The following is a 16,554-nucleotide window of genomic DNA, read 5'->3' as shown; positions in this document are numbered from 1 at the left end:
TTTAATTAATCGTAATTGTTTCTATTATTATGGATGTGTAAACAGTCTTGCAGGGCCAAGTTTTACACCATGATTATAGTCTCTTTCTTGTTTATATTTTGTTTGTCTCAATTTTTCATTTGCTTTATTTTCATTATACCTGTTGGGATTCTTTCTACATCCTCCAGAAGCCTTTTAAATTTTCAAATAATCAAACCTGTCAAATAATTTATCTTTTTTTTTTTTTTCCTGAAGATCTCTCTTTATCTTCTTGTTCCTCTTTAGCACACTGTTCAGCTATTATCCCACTGCTGCCATTTGTAGAGTTTAATTTAATTCTATTTTATACTGGATGTTTTATCTCCTGGGTCATGTGTCACCCTCTGATTTATTATATTTTAATGGATCATATTTTCTAGTAGCTTTTAAAGAAAGAATACACTGGAAGTAAATATTTTGAGATAGTCATGCATGAAAATTCTGCCCATATATTTGATTGATAATTAGACCAAGTATAAAAATGTATATATGTTGAAAACATTTTTCATTCAGAATGTCAAAGCAGTTGGTCCATGGTCTTTGGGTCCAGGCCTGGAGTCTAACGCTTGTATGAAGGCTACCCTCTACCTCCCCAGAGGACTTAAACATTTTTTCTTCACTTTTAGTGTTCTTAAATTTCAGAATAATGTGCATATATTTTCTTTAATTGTTCCGGCCATTCAGTGGGCTCTTTAAATCTGGAAGCTCATGGCTTTTAGTTCTGGGAAATTTTATTGCATTTCTTTGATAACTTTTTCCCCCTACATTTTCTCATTTTCTTAGTAGAATTTTCGATCTTCCAAACTGATCCTCCTCTAATTTTATCACTTTTCTCCTATAATTCTACCTCTGTTTTTTTCTTCCTTTTTTTTTTTTTGGAGGGGGTGATTTCCTTAATTTTATCTTCCAGTCATTGACTAGGTATTTATTTTAAATTTCTAAAAGCTGTTTCTTGTTCTCTATTCCCCACCCCCAACTCACCCCCCCCCCCCCAACCCTTTAAAAAAGTATATTCTTCCTTTACATCATAGGAGATAGAAGTTTTTCCCTCACTTGTGTAAAGTGAGCTCAAGGGTGGGCAGTCCAGGGTTGAGGCCACGTGATCAGGATCAGGGATCCAAACTCCCATCTTGCCTTCCTGTCCCCCTCATGCCTGTCTTCCATCCTTTCAGATGCCTCATGGTCCTTAATAGCAGCTGCAGAAAGAAAGGCTACCTCCCAGTTTCACACACCACGGTGGGCAGAACTCAATCATGTGGCCAGACCTAGCTAAAATAGAGGCTGGAAAACATAGGCTAATTTATTTGTCTGCAACAGTCCCATGTAGAAATGAAGAGGAAGAGGGGAATGGATGTTGAGACCTTGAGTTGAACCTACCTCAAAATCCAAATCTCTAGGCGGCCTTAAAAAAAAAAAATCAGTCTCCCAGAATTCTTTCAGTTGGGCGGTGGTGGGAGCATGTTTATCCTGGCATTTGGCAAGACAGCTTCCAACACAGAGTGTAAGGCTTCCTTTATATCAGTGGTTGAAGCATTTTCTTAAAGGGGCACATAGTAAACATTTTAGGCTTTGGGGGCCAGTCTCTGTCACGACTCTTCAACTCTATCATTGTAGTTGGAAAGCCACCACAGATAGTATGTAAACAGATGGCTGTGTTCAACAAAACTTTATGAAAACAGGTAGCTGGCTCATGGGCCCAATTTTGCCAATGTCTGCTTTATATCAATGTCTTACACATACCATTTATGAAAGTTTTAGTGCCCAAATAGCAACAGTATATGATTCTTTGCTTTTTTCCCCACTTAACCCTTAATACAGTGATAGACCTGGACCCAGTGGAGCAAAAAGACCGAAGGAAGTTTCTGTTCGCCATGCTGACTGGACAAGATCCTGAGCAAGGACAGTAAGCATCTGCTTCCCACTTTGAAAGACAGGAGACGGAGACGTCACACAGGAATTTAGGAGTTTGAGTTTGGCTTTGTGGTGATATAGAATATTTTAATCACTTCTTTCATATTAATATACTCCTAATGAATTTCCCATCTACTTGAGTCTAATTTATGTTTGTGACTAACTACCTGGTAAATTATATCATCTCACAGGATTAGTTCATTTCTCACCCATGCCAGCCCCTGATAAGCACTTTTTTTTTTTTTTTTTGAGGCAGCAATTTACTTGAATACTTAGTGCCCCCTACGGAAAGGACAAAACGCCTTGACACTCTAGGATAATTTGATTCATTTCTCTCAAACATAGTACCATACCATTGCTAGCTTACCGAATATTATGCCTTTATAATAGCAATTTTATTTTTGACTTAAAAATGATTTCTCTACAGAAATACTTTGAAGTAAATTCTGGGTCTGCCCTAAGTTTTAGGAAAGCCAATTGTCATTATTCATATAATCTGAGAAGCCCTCCTTTTAGAGGTTCCAGATGAAATGCATGGGATATGTATGTATATATATATATATATATATATATAGACTAAAAAATTTCTCATTTAGCTGAATTTTGAAAATCAAATTTAAGTGGACATCTGGGTTTTCTTTTGTTTTTGGCAAAATCTGGCAACCCTACCTCCTTTTCGTGTGTGTGGGTAAGAAGTAGTATGGGACTGGTGTTCTAATCCATTACTTTTCTAACAGCCCAATAAATTTATTTAATTTGCATTTACTTTGTCTCCAGTTAGTCCTAAGAAGGACTGAAAAAGGAGCCAGTTGAAATAAACCGTGAATTTGACTTCAGTATCACGGTGGACTTAAACAGATATAAGCTTACTGGTAACTTTTGGAAATGGAAAGAGATTTGGTCGTTTCTCTTTTGCGTTAATGTTAAATTTAGCTTTTTTTCTCCTCTCAGCATTCCTACAACTCTCTCTTCCTTTATTCCTTTACAGTGGTAATCTTTTTCTTTTCTTTTTGTGATCTTCTGCTCAATTTGATTTCAATTGATTTTACCTTTGATTTTCTTTTTGCCTGTATGATATAGCAGATAGAACATTGCCTTTGTAATCACACAGACTTGGTTCTGAATCCTGACTCTTCCACTTACTAGCTCTGTGATGTTTGACGTATTATTTAATTTGAAGGCTCCGGTGAGGATGATACTGAAATAACATAGTTTACCTAAAGCACTTGCTATTGTGCACGTGATGCGGTGATGTGAGTTACCGTACATTTCCTGGGAAAATGGGTGGAGAAGTCAGTATTATCCCTTTGCTTTGTTGAAGTTCTCACTACGGATACAGAAACATAATCACAAACGAATATTGCTTAATGACTGTGAATGCATCACTTTCAGGATTTCTTCTTTTCAGCTTAATCGCGTTTAGCTGTGACTTAAAACGCTTGAATTTTTGGTGCTATTCTTGCTCCCTTAGCACTTTCTATTAGCCACCAATGTTAGCTTTTAAAAAATTAATAGGAATATGAAATGTCCAGTATAGGCAAATCCAGAGAGACAGAAAGTAGATTAGTGGTCACCAGGACTGAGGGAGAGAAGAGTGGGGAGTGACTGCTTAATGGGTATAGATTTCTTTTTGTGGTGATGAACGTGATCTGAAATTAGATAGTGGTGATGGTAGCACAACATTGTGATTATACTAAGAAACACTGAATTGTACACCTTACAATGGTTAAAATAGTAAGTTTATGTTATGTAAACTTTACCTCAAAAAATTTAATAGGTATCAGTTTCTGGAATTCAATATCATTCTTTGCTAGACTAAGTCAAGGTAATAATAGTCAGCCTTCTGTTATCTGCAGGTTCCCCCCGCATCCGTGGATTCAACTGATGGTGGATGAAAAATATTTGAAAAAACAATTCTAGGAAGTTCCAAAAAGCAAAATTTAACTTTGCCATGTACCGGCAACTATTTATGTAACATTTACATTGTATTTACAACTATTTACATAGCATTTACACTGTATTAGGTATTATAAGTAATCTAGAGGTGATTTAAAGTATATTCTATATGCAAATCCTACACCATTTTATATAAGGGACTTGAGCATCGGTGGATTTTGGTATGAGGTGGGTCCTGTAATTGCTGTTAACTGCTCACTGCTTAGGAGGAACTGTGCTGTGTTCTTTACAGTATCATCTTCCAAGACTTTCAACTCTAAGGAATACACCTTTTATATTCATTTTGCAATTCTGTATTCCTTCTGTTTCCTTTACTCCGCTCAGGCTTGGCATAACACTTTTATTTAGAAGTAAACCTCTTCTAACTTCCATAATCTTGGGTTTTTGTTCAACACCTCCACTGCCCATTTCAAATCTTTCAGCAAACCTGTAAACCATCTTAAAAGGAATTATATCTCAACAGTTGAGACAACTTGATCAACTACTTTACCTCAAGTCTTAATTCCTTCCAGACCTGTTACTTTAAATTAAAACGATTTCTCAGTCTTTTGCTGTTGTAGTCTTGTAAAATGGAGGAAAGGGATTCAGGGAATACAATGTATAATTTATGGTTACTTTTATCTTTTTTTTTAATTATTATTTTTTTAAGCCTAAGGGTATCAGCAGTACTGAGTTAAATGGATTTTTTTCCCCCTTTAGTTTAAAGTTTACAGTGGTAAGTGACCCTATGGATGAGGAAAAGAAAGAATGTCAAGAAGTAGGCTACGCATATCTGGAACTGTGGCAGATCCTGGAATCGGGAAGAGACATCCAAGAGCAAGAGCTAGACAGTGAGTGATATGTTTCTGTGCTCCTCAGTTCCACTTATGTCTAAGGAAATCATCCTGATAGTGAATACATTTTGTTTTACCTTTAATACATAATTACCACTACAAAGTTGATGAGACAATCTGGATTGAAATCCCTACAGCTATATTTATTTCTAGATCAAGTATGAATGTAATCAGTTGTGTACCTTAGCCCACATACCTCCTGACAACTAGAATCTATTATGAATCTCCAGTGTTTGAGACATGGAAATTTTGAAAAGACACATTGTTTTGATTTCATTCAAATTTAAACATCAGACTTTCTCGCCGCCCTTACTGACTGTGTTCTGAAAACTGTGTACCTTGTTTCCTCTTACCCACCCAGAATGGTCATGCTTGATTCTAATCTCTTCACTCCCAACATTTCAATCATAAAATCCTATTAATTTTACCTCTGAAGTGTTCTGAATCTGTCCCCACCTCCGTTAAACTTCAGAACCCTTTTTTTCTCTCCTGAATTACTCACTCAACAGCCTCATGACTACCTTCCCTGATCTACTTGTGCCCCCTTGGAATATATTCCCCAAAGAATGGACCCACTTTTCTAGAACCCAATTAAAAAACTGTAATTTCTAACCCCTTCAGTTCAAACCACATTCCTTACAAGACAAATGGCTTGTTGTGCTCTGGCTCCTGCTTATCAGTACAGCTTCATTTCTGCCATTTCTTACAGTTTTCCAAACTTGTCCTCCTATCTTGGCACGTGCTGTACATGCTTAGAATATCTTTTACTTTTTGAAGACTAATGGATTGTCTCCAGAAAGCCTTTTCCGATTCTGCATTCTGGATTGGTGCCACTTCTATGTGTTCCCAAAGCACCTAGAGTTTTCATCACAGCACCTACCATACTATACTGTGATGACTGTGTGTTTTCCATCGTCTTCCACCAGATTGAGTCCCACTAAAATATGAGGTATAACTTTATTTAGTATCCCCAGCACTTAATGTGGAAAATACCAGGTATTTAAGTGTTTGTTTTTCAATGAATGACACTGCTGTCTGACATGTTTCTTTTTCCTTTTCCAACAGTTGTTAGCCCTGAAGATCAGGCTACCCCCATAGGAAGGCTGAAGGTGTCCCTTCAAGCTGCTGCCGCCCTCCATGCTATTTACAAGGAGATGACTGAAGATTTGTTTCTGTGATGGGCAAGTGCTATTCCATTCTAAACCCTGAGGGAACCATAGTAAAAAGTCTCTTATAAAGCAACTTGTTCTACCATGAATTTGGTTTACTATGATGTCTCAAGCTAATGATGAAAGCTTAGAATGATGAAAGTTTCTTTCTGAGATATTAGCTGGATTAAGGGAATTATTCTCTAATGGCTTGGTACTTTTCCAGGCGAGAAGCAGGCTTGCTTTCAGGAACTGCAAAAGAACTGTCACAGAAGGTGAATTTACAAAAACAAAACAACAACAACAAAAAAAAAACCACAGTTTATTATCTCTTAGTTCTTCCAAAATTGAAAATATCAAGTCCTACTGCTAAGGAGAAAATAACAAACAAACAAACAAAATCCGAGACCCCTCCCCCCCTCTTCTCTTAAAGTCACAGAACACAGAAGGAACTGCAGTGGGACAGGTGGGTGCAGAGAGAACCAGGAGGGAGAGGATGGCAAGATAAACTCCCCAAATACTTAAAAAGCTGTTCAACAGAAATTGTGATAAATACAGGACAATGCGAGACAAGTAAAAACAAGGAGCAGCAGTGACGAGAGGCTGTGTTGTAGATGTGGCCTCTCTTCCTCTTCTCTTTTCTCGTCAGGGTATTCTAGGCCCAAGGCACGACTTACCCCTTCCAGATCTAAATGTTGACTCCTTCGAGCCTCCTTCTAGATTTTCACTAGAAGCAGTACATGAGACACAGCCATTTTTCCTCATATATCAGAAAAAAAAAAAAACAGTGGTAATTCTGCTTCTACCATTGTACCATGTGTGAATTTGTAAAGAAGATGAAACCAAGCCAGGGAGTATCACTGCTTCTTATGTCTTCCAAGGCAGCAGAAATACCTCAGAATCTGCATGAGGCAAGAAAGCAGGAGAACTCAGATGGAGGTACCAGCCTGATCAGACTCACTAGCTCAAGTTGTATGGTTTACACCATTAGCAAATTCCAAGAACCTTTTCTTGAGTACTGCAAAGATGGAACTTAAAGAGATGTGAGGAAGATCATGGCAGTAGGGTAGGATGGAGGATTGAATCTGCTGGTCAAGAACCATGGTACAGGTAGTTAAGAGGCACCTTGTACCAATGTCTTGGAAATACGGCTTTGAGACATCAAAGAATAAGATGTCAGAAGCCAACGATGTCCTGGCAGAAGGTGACAGGAAGAGAGAGGAACGAAACGGTATTTATTAACAGCGGAAGCCTCTGCCCTTCTTCAAGAACACCTCCTCCCTTGCCATCTGGATGGGGCCATTGGCACGTGTCCTGGTGGGCCTGGAATTCCCCAAGTAGATTGGTCCGCACAAATGGCCCCCTAAACCCATAAACACAAATGGCGAAACTTCAAAAGAAAAAAAGGAAAAATACAGTTTCTATGTCATGTAAAATTTTCAGGGATTGGCTGAAGGAAGAATGGAGCTGAGGGCCAAAGTTCCGAAGTTACTTCCTCTTTTTCTTGGGAGGCGCAGAGCTGTGTCTGGAACCTCGGTTAGAGCCTCGGCCTGAACTGTGCACAGATGCCTTCCTCTTCCGGCTCATACTGCGACTCTGTTCCTCTTCCTCCTCATAGCGACTTTCACGGTCGGCTAAACAGAAGAACGTGGCACTAGTTAGCTAGACGTTAGCTTTAGGTATCTAACACTGTTGGACACAGCATGAAATAATACAGAGAAGGTACTTTGGAGTCCGTTTTTTTTTTTTTTGTGGTACGTGGGCCTCTCACTGTTGTGGTCTCTCCCGTTGCGGAGCACAGGCTCCGGATGCGCAGGCTCAGCGGCCATGGCTCACGGGCCCAGCCGCTCTGCGGCATGTGGGATCGTCCCGGTCCAGGGCACGAACCCGTGTCCCCTGCATCGGCAGGCGGACTCTCAACCACTGCGCCACCAGGGAAGCCCTGGAGTCAGTTTTAATCTTTACTCAGCTGCTTACTAGTTGTGTAATCTTGGGCAAGTACTTAACCTTTCTGAGCCTTGGTTTATTTATAAAATGGAAAACTGTTTTAGGATTAAAGGTAATCTATGCAAAGGACTTATCACAATGCTTGGGATACAGTACAGTACTTTCCTTTTCAACTTTCATTTACATTTGGCATTTGGTTTCAGAGTAATTAAAACCAGTACTACAAAAACATTCCTAACCTGGAAGAGGCCCAGAAAGCTAGACTATTATAGGACTTAGATTTGGAGACCAAAAGACTATTATAGGACTTAGATTTGGAGACCAAACAGCCTAATTTTGGAGCCTTACAAGACTATCATGGCTAAGGGCCCACCGGGGGGGGGGTTGAGCAGATGAAAAAAGCATCCAAGTCGGCAGAGTTGTGCCACCTGGAGAGCACGGACACACTCCAGACCTCATTTTCTTCTCTGGTCAATGAAGTTGTAGCTGTGGCTCCACGTCAGTTTTATATTGTTCTTATGTTACTCTTATTCGGCAAAAAATATTGAAACCTGTGCCTCAAAAAAATAAAACAACAACAACAAATCTACCTTTTCGGGCTTCTTCCTCCAGTTCATCCCAATCCTTTCCACTCTCTTCTTCACTGCCCAATGATTCCTTGGAATAATCTGCAATAACATTGATTAAACATTATTTATTAGACAGGAATGGAAAATGGAATGATAAAATTCTTCCCTTCTAAAGCCTCCAGAAATGACATTAGGTTAAGAAGTCATGAACACTTTCTCCTACGAAGACTAACCTGATTCTTCAGCTTCTGATGAATAATCTTCATCACTGTCCTCCTCCTCTTCTTCATAGTCATCCTCTGAAGGATTAAAAGTCTCATCTTCGATTTCAGACTCAGAATCCCCTTCCTCAGCATCACTCCCCTGGTGAATTAGAGAGAGCATAATACTGTACACTGGGTGTTTTCCTTTTTTTTTTTAAACACTTACTTTATTAACTTAATGAATTAATTCAACCCACTTAGCACACCAGCATTATTTCTATCTTACATGAAAAAATGAAACAAAAACACCCAAACCCCTGAATGACCAAGAGATACAAAGACTTAATTAAAATTAATATAAGGTACAATCACTAGATACTCTAAATATCTCATTCTTATTTCTTAGAGTCACTTCATCCTTCTTTACCCAGGAAAAGTAACCACAGACATACTGTTGGTAATAATGCACTAAACAGAGGTAGGAGGGCAATTTTTTAGAAAACAATTTTTGCAAGATTACCTGAAGAATTTTCTCCCAATACTAAGAAATTCTTTGAAGGAACAGTTTTTGTAATCTCAAATCTTGTCAGTGGCTACCGATGCCCAATTAATTTATCATTTACCTGTAAAACTAACTTGGAGAAACAACAATACCAAGTTGTATTCAGAGCTTCTCCCGTTTGATCTGGTCCCCTACGTACTACTTATATGGCATTCTCCTAACCGCCCAAATGATAATGGGCAACACTATGTACCAGAAAAGAAACCCCACACTCACGCACCTCACCCTCAGGTTCCAGAAAAGACCAGCCACCTTGTTCAAAGAAGCCCTCAGGGTCATCAACAATGGTCTTCATAATTTTAGTCCAGTTGAGGGACTGTACTCCTTCTGTGTACTTTAGGTCACAAGAACTGGGAAAAATAACATTATAAAGTCAAAATCAATCCTCTATACTTTGTGAGAACATCCCGTGTCATCTTGGTCATTAACATCTCTAAAGAGCAGATACCCTTTGCATACTTGGGAGCAGGTATTCTTTGCGCTGTGCCACCACAACGTACCCAAACATCTGATGTTTGGTCTCCCAGAGCACTAGCCCTCACGAGAGAGCACCTTTTTTTAGTATTTAAAGTGCCTTGTGTTAAGAAATGCTCTAATGACATTTATTCACGTCTACTGAGGAGCACAGAATCAAAGTGGGTGGGAAAGAAGAGAAAAGAAAACCAAAAAACAATAATAGTAAGGACCACAACAAGAAACCTTCAGCATAAAACCTGTCTGAAAGACTAGCATCAAGCCATTATGGGCACAATCATAAACACTGAAACTTCTGCTTCTAGCCATGATGGGAGTGCCAAGGACTAGATTTACGTTTGCACCTTAAACAACCAGAAAACCAAACAAAATATGGAACAACACTTTTCAAACACTGCATAAAAAGCAGCACAGGACTAAAAAATCCCTGTGGAACTACACAATGGAATGAACAGCATCAGGAATGGTAAATATGTGAGTAAATATAAAAGACTTTCCCCTACTCATTTTGTAAATTAAAGGATAGCTGTTTAGAAGCTAAAATAGTAACAATAAATTGTGGAATTCACAGTATATTAGAAGTAAAATGGATGATTAATAATAGCAGAAAGGATAGAAGTAGAGAAATGGAAGCATAACAACCTTCTAACAGACATGGTATATTATCTGAATGCAGACTGTGATAAGCTAAAGATGTATATGTAAACCTTACAGTAATCATTATAAAAGTAAAACAAAGATTTGTAGAGCTAATCAGCGAACTAGGAAGATAATCATAAAGAATCATAAAATTAATCTAGGGACAACTCCTGGCGATCCAGTGGTTAAGACTTCACCTTCCAATGCAGGAGGTACGGGTTCCATCCCTGGTCAGGGAGCTAAGACCCCACATGCCGTGCAGCCACAAAACCAAAACATACAACAGAAGCAATACTGTAACAAGTTCAATAAAGACTTTAAAATTGGTCCACATCAAAAAAATCTTTAAAAAAAAATCATAAAATTAATCTAAAAGAAGGCATAAAAAGAGAAGAAAAGCAACAAGAACAGATGGGAAAACAAATAGCAAGATGGTACATTTACTGGTGGTCCAGTGGTTAAGAATCCACCTTCCAATGCAGGGATGCAGGTTCGATCCCTGGTCAGGGAACTAAGATCCCACATGCTGTGGAGCAACTAAGCCAGTGCACTGCAACTACTGAGGCTGCATGCCACAACTACTGAGCCCATGCACCACAACTAAAGAGAAGCCCACGTGCTGCAACAAAAGTCCCGCATGCCGCAACGAAGATGCTGCAACGAAGATCCGGAGTGCAGCAACTAAGACCCAAAGCAGGTAGGTAGGTAGGTAGATAAATTGACCTTCTTTAAAAAAAAAAAAAAGAAAAAAAAGAAAAAAAAAAAGATGGCAGATTTAAACCCAGCCATGCTAATAATTAAGTGTAAATGGCCTGTTTTTAGCAATCCGTTAAAAGGTAGACATTCTCAGAATGGATTAAAAAAAGTAAGACCCAAATATATGGTGTCTCCAAGTAAATCACTTTAAGTATAAAGTAATGTAAGTTAAAAGTATAGGGACAAAAAAAAGACACACCATACAAACTCTAACCAAAATAAAGCTAGAAGTCTATAGTAATATCACACTGCGTAGATTTCAAAACAAGGAATGTTACCAGAAATAAGAAAAGACACTTCATAATGATGGGGAAAAAAAAAAAATCAAAAAAAAAAAAATTGATACACCTCTAACCAGACTAACAAAAAGAGGAAATTATCAATATTAGGAATGAAAGGGGATATATGATTGCACAAATACTAGAATTGATAAACTTAGACAAAATAAACCAGTTGGTTGAAAGATACAAGTTGATTCTAGAATTTACGTAGAATAGCCAAAATAATAATAGCCAACTTTGAAAAGGAGCTAGGTGGGAAGACTTACACTACTTGATTTCAGGATTTACTCTAAAGCTACAATATTCACGACAGTACAGTATCAGTGTAAGGACACATAAACCAATGGAACAGAATACAATACAGAATTAGACCCTCTCCTACATATTCTTTTTTTTTTTTTCAAACAAAGATGCCAAGGTAAATCAATGGGTAAGGGATAACCTTTCCAACAAATGAGAACTAGAATAACTGGCTACATATATGCAAAGTATGAATCTTGATTCTTACACCACAGTAAAAAAAAAAAAAAAAACTCAAAATGGATCACAGACCTAAATATAAGACCTAAATCTATGGAACTCTAGAAGAGAATAGAAAATTTTTATGACTTTGGGTTAGGCAAAATTTATTAGATAAAACATAAAGAGCAGAAATTATAAGAGAAAAAGGTTGATCAAACATATTTCATGAAAAATTTACACTTTTGGTCTTTAAAAGACATCTTAAGAAAATGAGAAGGCATAGAAACTACTGGAAGAAAATATATGCAAACCCTCTATTCGATGAGGGACTTATATCCAGCCTAAAAAATTCTTAAAACTCAGTAATAAGACAAGCAATGTGATTTTTAACATGGGCAAAAAACATGAATATACTTTATTAAAAGTACAGAATGACACATAAGCATAAAATGCTAAAAATCATCAGTAATCTTGGAAATGCAAGCTGAAACCACAATGAGACAGCCACCCACCACAATGGCTAATACGGAAAAGACTGACAACACCAGGTATTGGTGAGGATGTGGAGCGACTATAACTCTCACATGCTGTAGGTTTTCCAGCCACTCTGGCAAAGGATTTGGTAGCTTCTCATCAAGTTAAACATACACTTAACCATAAAACATATGACACAGCAATCCCACTCTTAGGTCATTTATCCAAGAGAAATGAAAACATATGTCTATACAAAGACCTGTACATAACACTTACAGCAGCTATTCATAAGACCCCCAACGGGAAACAACCCAAACATCTATTAACTGGTAGATGGGTAAATAAAGTATGGACTCTCCATAGAGTGGAATACTATTCAGTAATAAAAAGGAATATAGTAATGATGTGTAGAACAACTTGAATCAATTTCAAGAGCATTATGCCAAGTGAAGGATGAAAGATACAAAAGATTACATACTTGTACAATTCCATTTATGTGAAATTCTAGATGAAGCAAAATACATAGTGGCAGAAACCAGTGACGGCTGAAGGGAGGGGAATGACTATTATAAAGGGGTATGAGGAACTTCTGTGAGCAAAGGAAATATTCTATATCCTGATTATGATGGTAGATACAAGACTGTACACGTTTGTTGAAACACATCAAATCATATACTTAAATTGAAGAATTTTATTACATGTAAATTGTACCTCAATAAAGCTGATTTTAAAAAGTCATACAAACTTAATAAATATTTGTGATACCATATCACTTACCTGCATATGTTTCTTAGGAAAATCCTCATATTAACTATAAACTTGTATCTTTCTCACAGTCTATTTCTAAGCTCTCTCAACCCATTTCTTAAGAGGAGATTTATATTTATAGTGCCTCCCCTTCACAGGTAAGTGGAGGGGGAAGGAGGGCAGAGCAATCTACACTCATGGCTACACATGCCTCACCCTTTACCTATGTAGTGATGTCTCCCTTTTTATCGGGGTTCCGATACTTCTATGAGGAATTCTTTTAGCTGAAGTGTCAGTATATGAATGTCAAAGGCTAAAATAAAAATATATTCTCTCATCTTTTAGTAAAAATAGAGAACTAGAAAGAAATATCCCCCACTTTTTGTAAATAAATTATTACACACGTGTATGGATCTTTTTATATACCCATCAAGTAGAATCAAAAAAGATCTTAGATTTTGATTTTCCTACATCCATAAACTACTGTCGGGTATTCAGGAAAAAGTGGCTCTGTCTAACAGATCCCAAATTTTCGAGTCCTGGTTGATAACAACCCAAAGGCAGTTTCACTAAGTACACCAGCAGATTTTATGTATGACATACCACACTCATATTCTACGGTACAATGTTCATGGGCTAAGTGGGAGATTGCTGGCAGGTCTACTTACTTCAACCATTCCTTGATGGGGTCAAGAGAGGCAACAGGAATGGCATTGATCATTGTCACTTTCTTGCTATAGTCCTTGTAGACGATTACCATGTCAAAGTTCTTCAGGTGAAACTGGACTCGCTCAAAGTGAATCAGCTCCACTTCATCCAACGTCACCACAAAAGGTGGCTGTCAGGAAAGAACAGGATTATTTTCATAAAAATACTTCCCACAAAGCACTAGCATTTTCAAACTCTTTCAGGATCTAAAAATCACTACACAAAGGATAACTAAACTGTTTTTTTGTTTGTTTTGGGGGGAAAAGACTAAATACGAGATACCAAGAAGCCCCAGTGAAAGGATCTGCAAGATCAAAATCTTTCCTCAAGGAGAATACATTTAAGGAAATTATGTAAAGAAACTATCTTTAAAAACTAAAGAGACTTTTAAAGAATCATTTGTTCAGTAAGTTTTATACCTAAGATAAGTATCAAAAATGAAAATCCAAAGCAATAAGGACCTAGTTTTCAAAATGTCTACCCTCTTGCTTTCTTTTCTCTAACACTTGTTTTCCTAAAAAGAGGTCAGAAATACTCACCCACTCTGTAGCATTTACCAGCGCACTACTAGTGGGCTGGAGGAGGCAGGTACTCCTATAGGGAGCGCCATTGAATCTGAAAGACAGCAAGAAACTCACCTAAGATGGGGCTCATTGCAAGAGAAACTGCTGCTGCCACAACAGGCTTCTTTCCTTTTCCCATTCCAAACACAACTCCAGCATGCTTGCTGGAAACTCATTTCCAGAGGGAGCCTCTCAGTCTTAAGCCATTCACCCCAGCCCTTAAACATTTCCAAGAAGGAATGGATGTCCATAGGAAAAAGGACATGATATGTCATGTTAAATTATTATTAAAGGAAGAATAACTAATTTTTCTAAAGGCCGAAAAGAGGAGGAGATACATTACCCCAAGTCCCTAAAAGGCACTTCAAATTCCAGTTCCTCCTTAGTTAGAGCCTCTACTTTCTCAATGAAATTTTTAAAGGCTGTTTTCAGTTTGTGCCTCATTTCTCGTTCCATCTGTAGAAGAAAAAATTACGAATTAACTACAGTTATCACTTGTTAATAGGAATCCCTTCAAAACGCATGAAGTGCTTTTGTAGTCCTTAATTCTGGTAACTATGATACTAGCACAGATACTTTATTACAGGTCACCATAACATTAACTGTAGAGCTGAGCCTGCAACTTAAGTCTAATCCATAAGCCATAGCACTACACCATGCCAGCAGATACTTGAGAAAGTTCTGCAGATAGTTTCAGGTGTTGTTTATAAAATATAACAATTACCGAACTCAGATCTGGACTGCATCCTACCTCACTCCCCTGCAAAACCAAATTTCACCTGCTCAGCATAGAGGTCATCTCGGTCATGCATATGCTGATGTTTCCCCAAGTCTGTGGTGATCTCCCCCACTTCTGTGTAGAACTGCACATCTGTGTGCCGCTTCTTCCCAAACATGATGGCATTCTGAGGGCACAAAGCAGAAAGAACAAGAAAGAAGTCAGAAGACTTCTTCCACAAAGAAGTCTACACAACAGACAAGCAAGATAACAACAAAACATGAAAATATTAAAACATCTACACTGGAAACCACAGCATTTATGTAAAAACAGTTAAACCATCCCTGGTGTCATCATCAATAATGACATCTGAATATGAAAGAGTATAAATTTTTAAAAGATTATGTTGGTAATAAATTGTCTAAAGAAAAATTTTCAGAAACAGGAATTTGGAGAAGACCTTATACGTTTTGGAGGTCATTATATATCACACCAAAGGAACAAACACGCTTAGCACCTTCTAGATGTCAGGCACTGTGGACTTTATAAGCATTATTTGATTCAATCCTCCTGATGATCTTATGCAATAGGTGATATTTTTCATCACTATTTCAAGGGAAAGAGGGAGATAGAAAGATCTTGCCCAAGAGCTCACAGCTAGCTGATAAAAAGATATACCTTGAGGTGAAAGTGCAAGACAATAATCATTTCCCCATCACACGGCTGGAACAAAGCATGCTTGATGTTATTGTATAGAATATCCACTTTGTCTCCTCGGACAGACGTGAAGCGAAAACCTGCGGGGGGGGAAGAAAGGAAGCAGCTAAGTATCAAGGAACATCATCAGGTTAGGCCAGAAGGTACTGAATCTTTTCTGGCTGATTTGAACAGGGTCAGAGGAAATGCCAATAAGGTACAGAGCTTTCCTTTCCTTCTGGCCACACAGCGATGTCAAAGTAGATTCCTCCAAGCACTTCCTTGTCCTACTATATTATCTGATCTGTCATTCCTACAAATGTGCCCCTGAAGACAAAGCCCAGGCACATGAGACATCATCCATACCATTGACATGGGCCTCCAGTGAGCCTTGCATCCTCTTTTGGGCAATATTCGGGCGAATGTACAGATCTTTCAGTTTGGGATTACTCCGGTTTAGATTGATCACCAGTGAGTCTTGTTTCACGATGCCCTAAACAGAATGGAAATCAATGTGAATTTTCACGTATCTTTCCATGTCCCCAAAACCCACATGTGTCCTTTTGCACGAAGGTGCTTTGTTGGTGTTCAGGTTCACCTCTTTCTCTTTTTCTTCTGCTTCCCGAGTCTTGTAACGCTTCTGCACTTCTTTTATAATTCGGAAAGCATTCTGAAGGTTCAAGGCTGGTACTGTCTGTTCTCCAGGTGCCTTCATATTTGAAGCTCGGTATGTACTGCAGAAAAGGGGAAGCACTTATGTGAGTTTCTTTATTACGCCAGGTAACCTGAACCCATTATTATGTTTTATAACTGGTTTAATTATCTTTTAGGAGAAAAAGGTACTACTGACTGGTGAAACAATGTCTGGAAAACTGAAAAAACCTCCCTT

General features: G+C 38.1%; 2 protein-coding genes across 5 annotated transcripts in view; one reads left to right on the top strand and one right to left on the bottom strand.

Moving 5' to 3' along the window:
- RPGRIP1 (RPGR interacting protein 1) overlaps positions 1 to 6,651 on the top strand; it is a 55,661-nt gene extending 49,010 nt beyond the window's left edge. For 2 of the 3 annotated variants that reach the window (XM_027083675.1, XM_027083673.1), the window contains 3 exons: positions 1,837 to 1,921; positions 4,585 to 4,715; positions 5,784 to 6,637. In XM_027083675.1, the coding sequence (XP_026939476.1) occupies positions 1,837 to 1,921; positions 4,585 to 4,715; positions 5,784 to 5,896 (329 nt within the window). In that variant the 3' untranslated portion in view covers positions 5,897 to 6,637. Of the gene's footprint in view, positions 1 to 1,836; positions 1,922 to 4,584; positions 4,716 to 5,783 lie in introns of all 3 variants that reach the window. The other variant, XM_027083674.1, reaches the window with a different exon arrangement.
- The window catches only part of SUPT16H (SPT16 homolog, facilitates chromatin remodeling subunit), a 33,832-nt gene continuing 23,444 nt past the window's right edge, over positions 6,167 to 16,554 (bottom strand). For both annotated transcript variants that reach the window (XM_027083678.1, XM_027083680.1), the window contains 11 exons: positions 16,264 to 16,399; positions 16,032 to 16,158; positions 15,648 to 15,766; positions 15,031 to 15,156; positions 14,595 to 14,707; positions 14,228 to 14,303; positions 13,649 to 13,818; positions 9,368 to 9,497; positions 8,616 to 8,745; positions 8,404 to 8,481; positions 6,167 to 7,500 (listed from right to left, as the gene is read on the bottom strand). In XM_027083678.1, the coding sequence (XP_026939479.1) occupies positions 7,355 to 7,500; positions 8,404 to 8,481; positions 8,616 to 8,745; positions 9,368 to 9,497; positions 13,649 to 13,818; positions 14,228 to 14,303; positions 14,595 to 14,707; positions 15,031 to 15,156; positions 15,648 to 15,766; positions 16,032 to 16,158; positions 16,264 to 16,399 (1,351 nt within the window). In that variant the 3' untranslated portion in view covers positions 6,167 to 7,354. The remainder of the gene's footprint in view (positions 7,501 to 8,403; positions 8,482 to 8,615; positions 8,746 to 9,367; positions 9,498 to 13,648; positions 13,819 to 14,227; positions 14,304 to 14,594; positions 14,708 to 15,030; positions 15,157 to 15,647; positions 15,767 to 16,031; positions 16,159 to 16,263; positions 16,400 to 16,554) is intronic.

This window comes from Aethalodelphis obliquidens, unplaced genomic scaffold, assembly GCF_003676395.1.
Source record: "Aethalodelphis obliquidens isolate GAN/ISIS:26980383/991018 unplaced genomic scaffold, ASM367639v1 scaffold51, whole genome shotgun sequence".
Classification (NCBI taxonomy): domain Eukaryota; kingdom Metazoa; phylum Chordata; class Mammalia; order Artiodactyla; family Delphinidae; genus Aethalodelphis; species Aethalodelphis obliquidens.
Note: the sequence above shows the minus strand (reverse complement) of the source record. Positions and strands in the feature narration are given on the sequence as shown.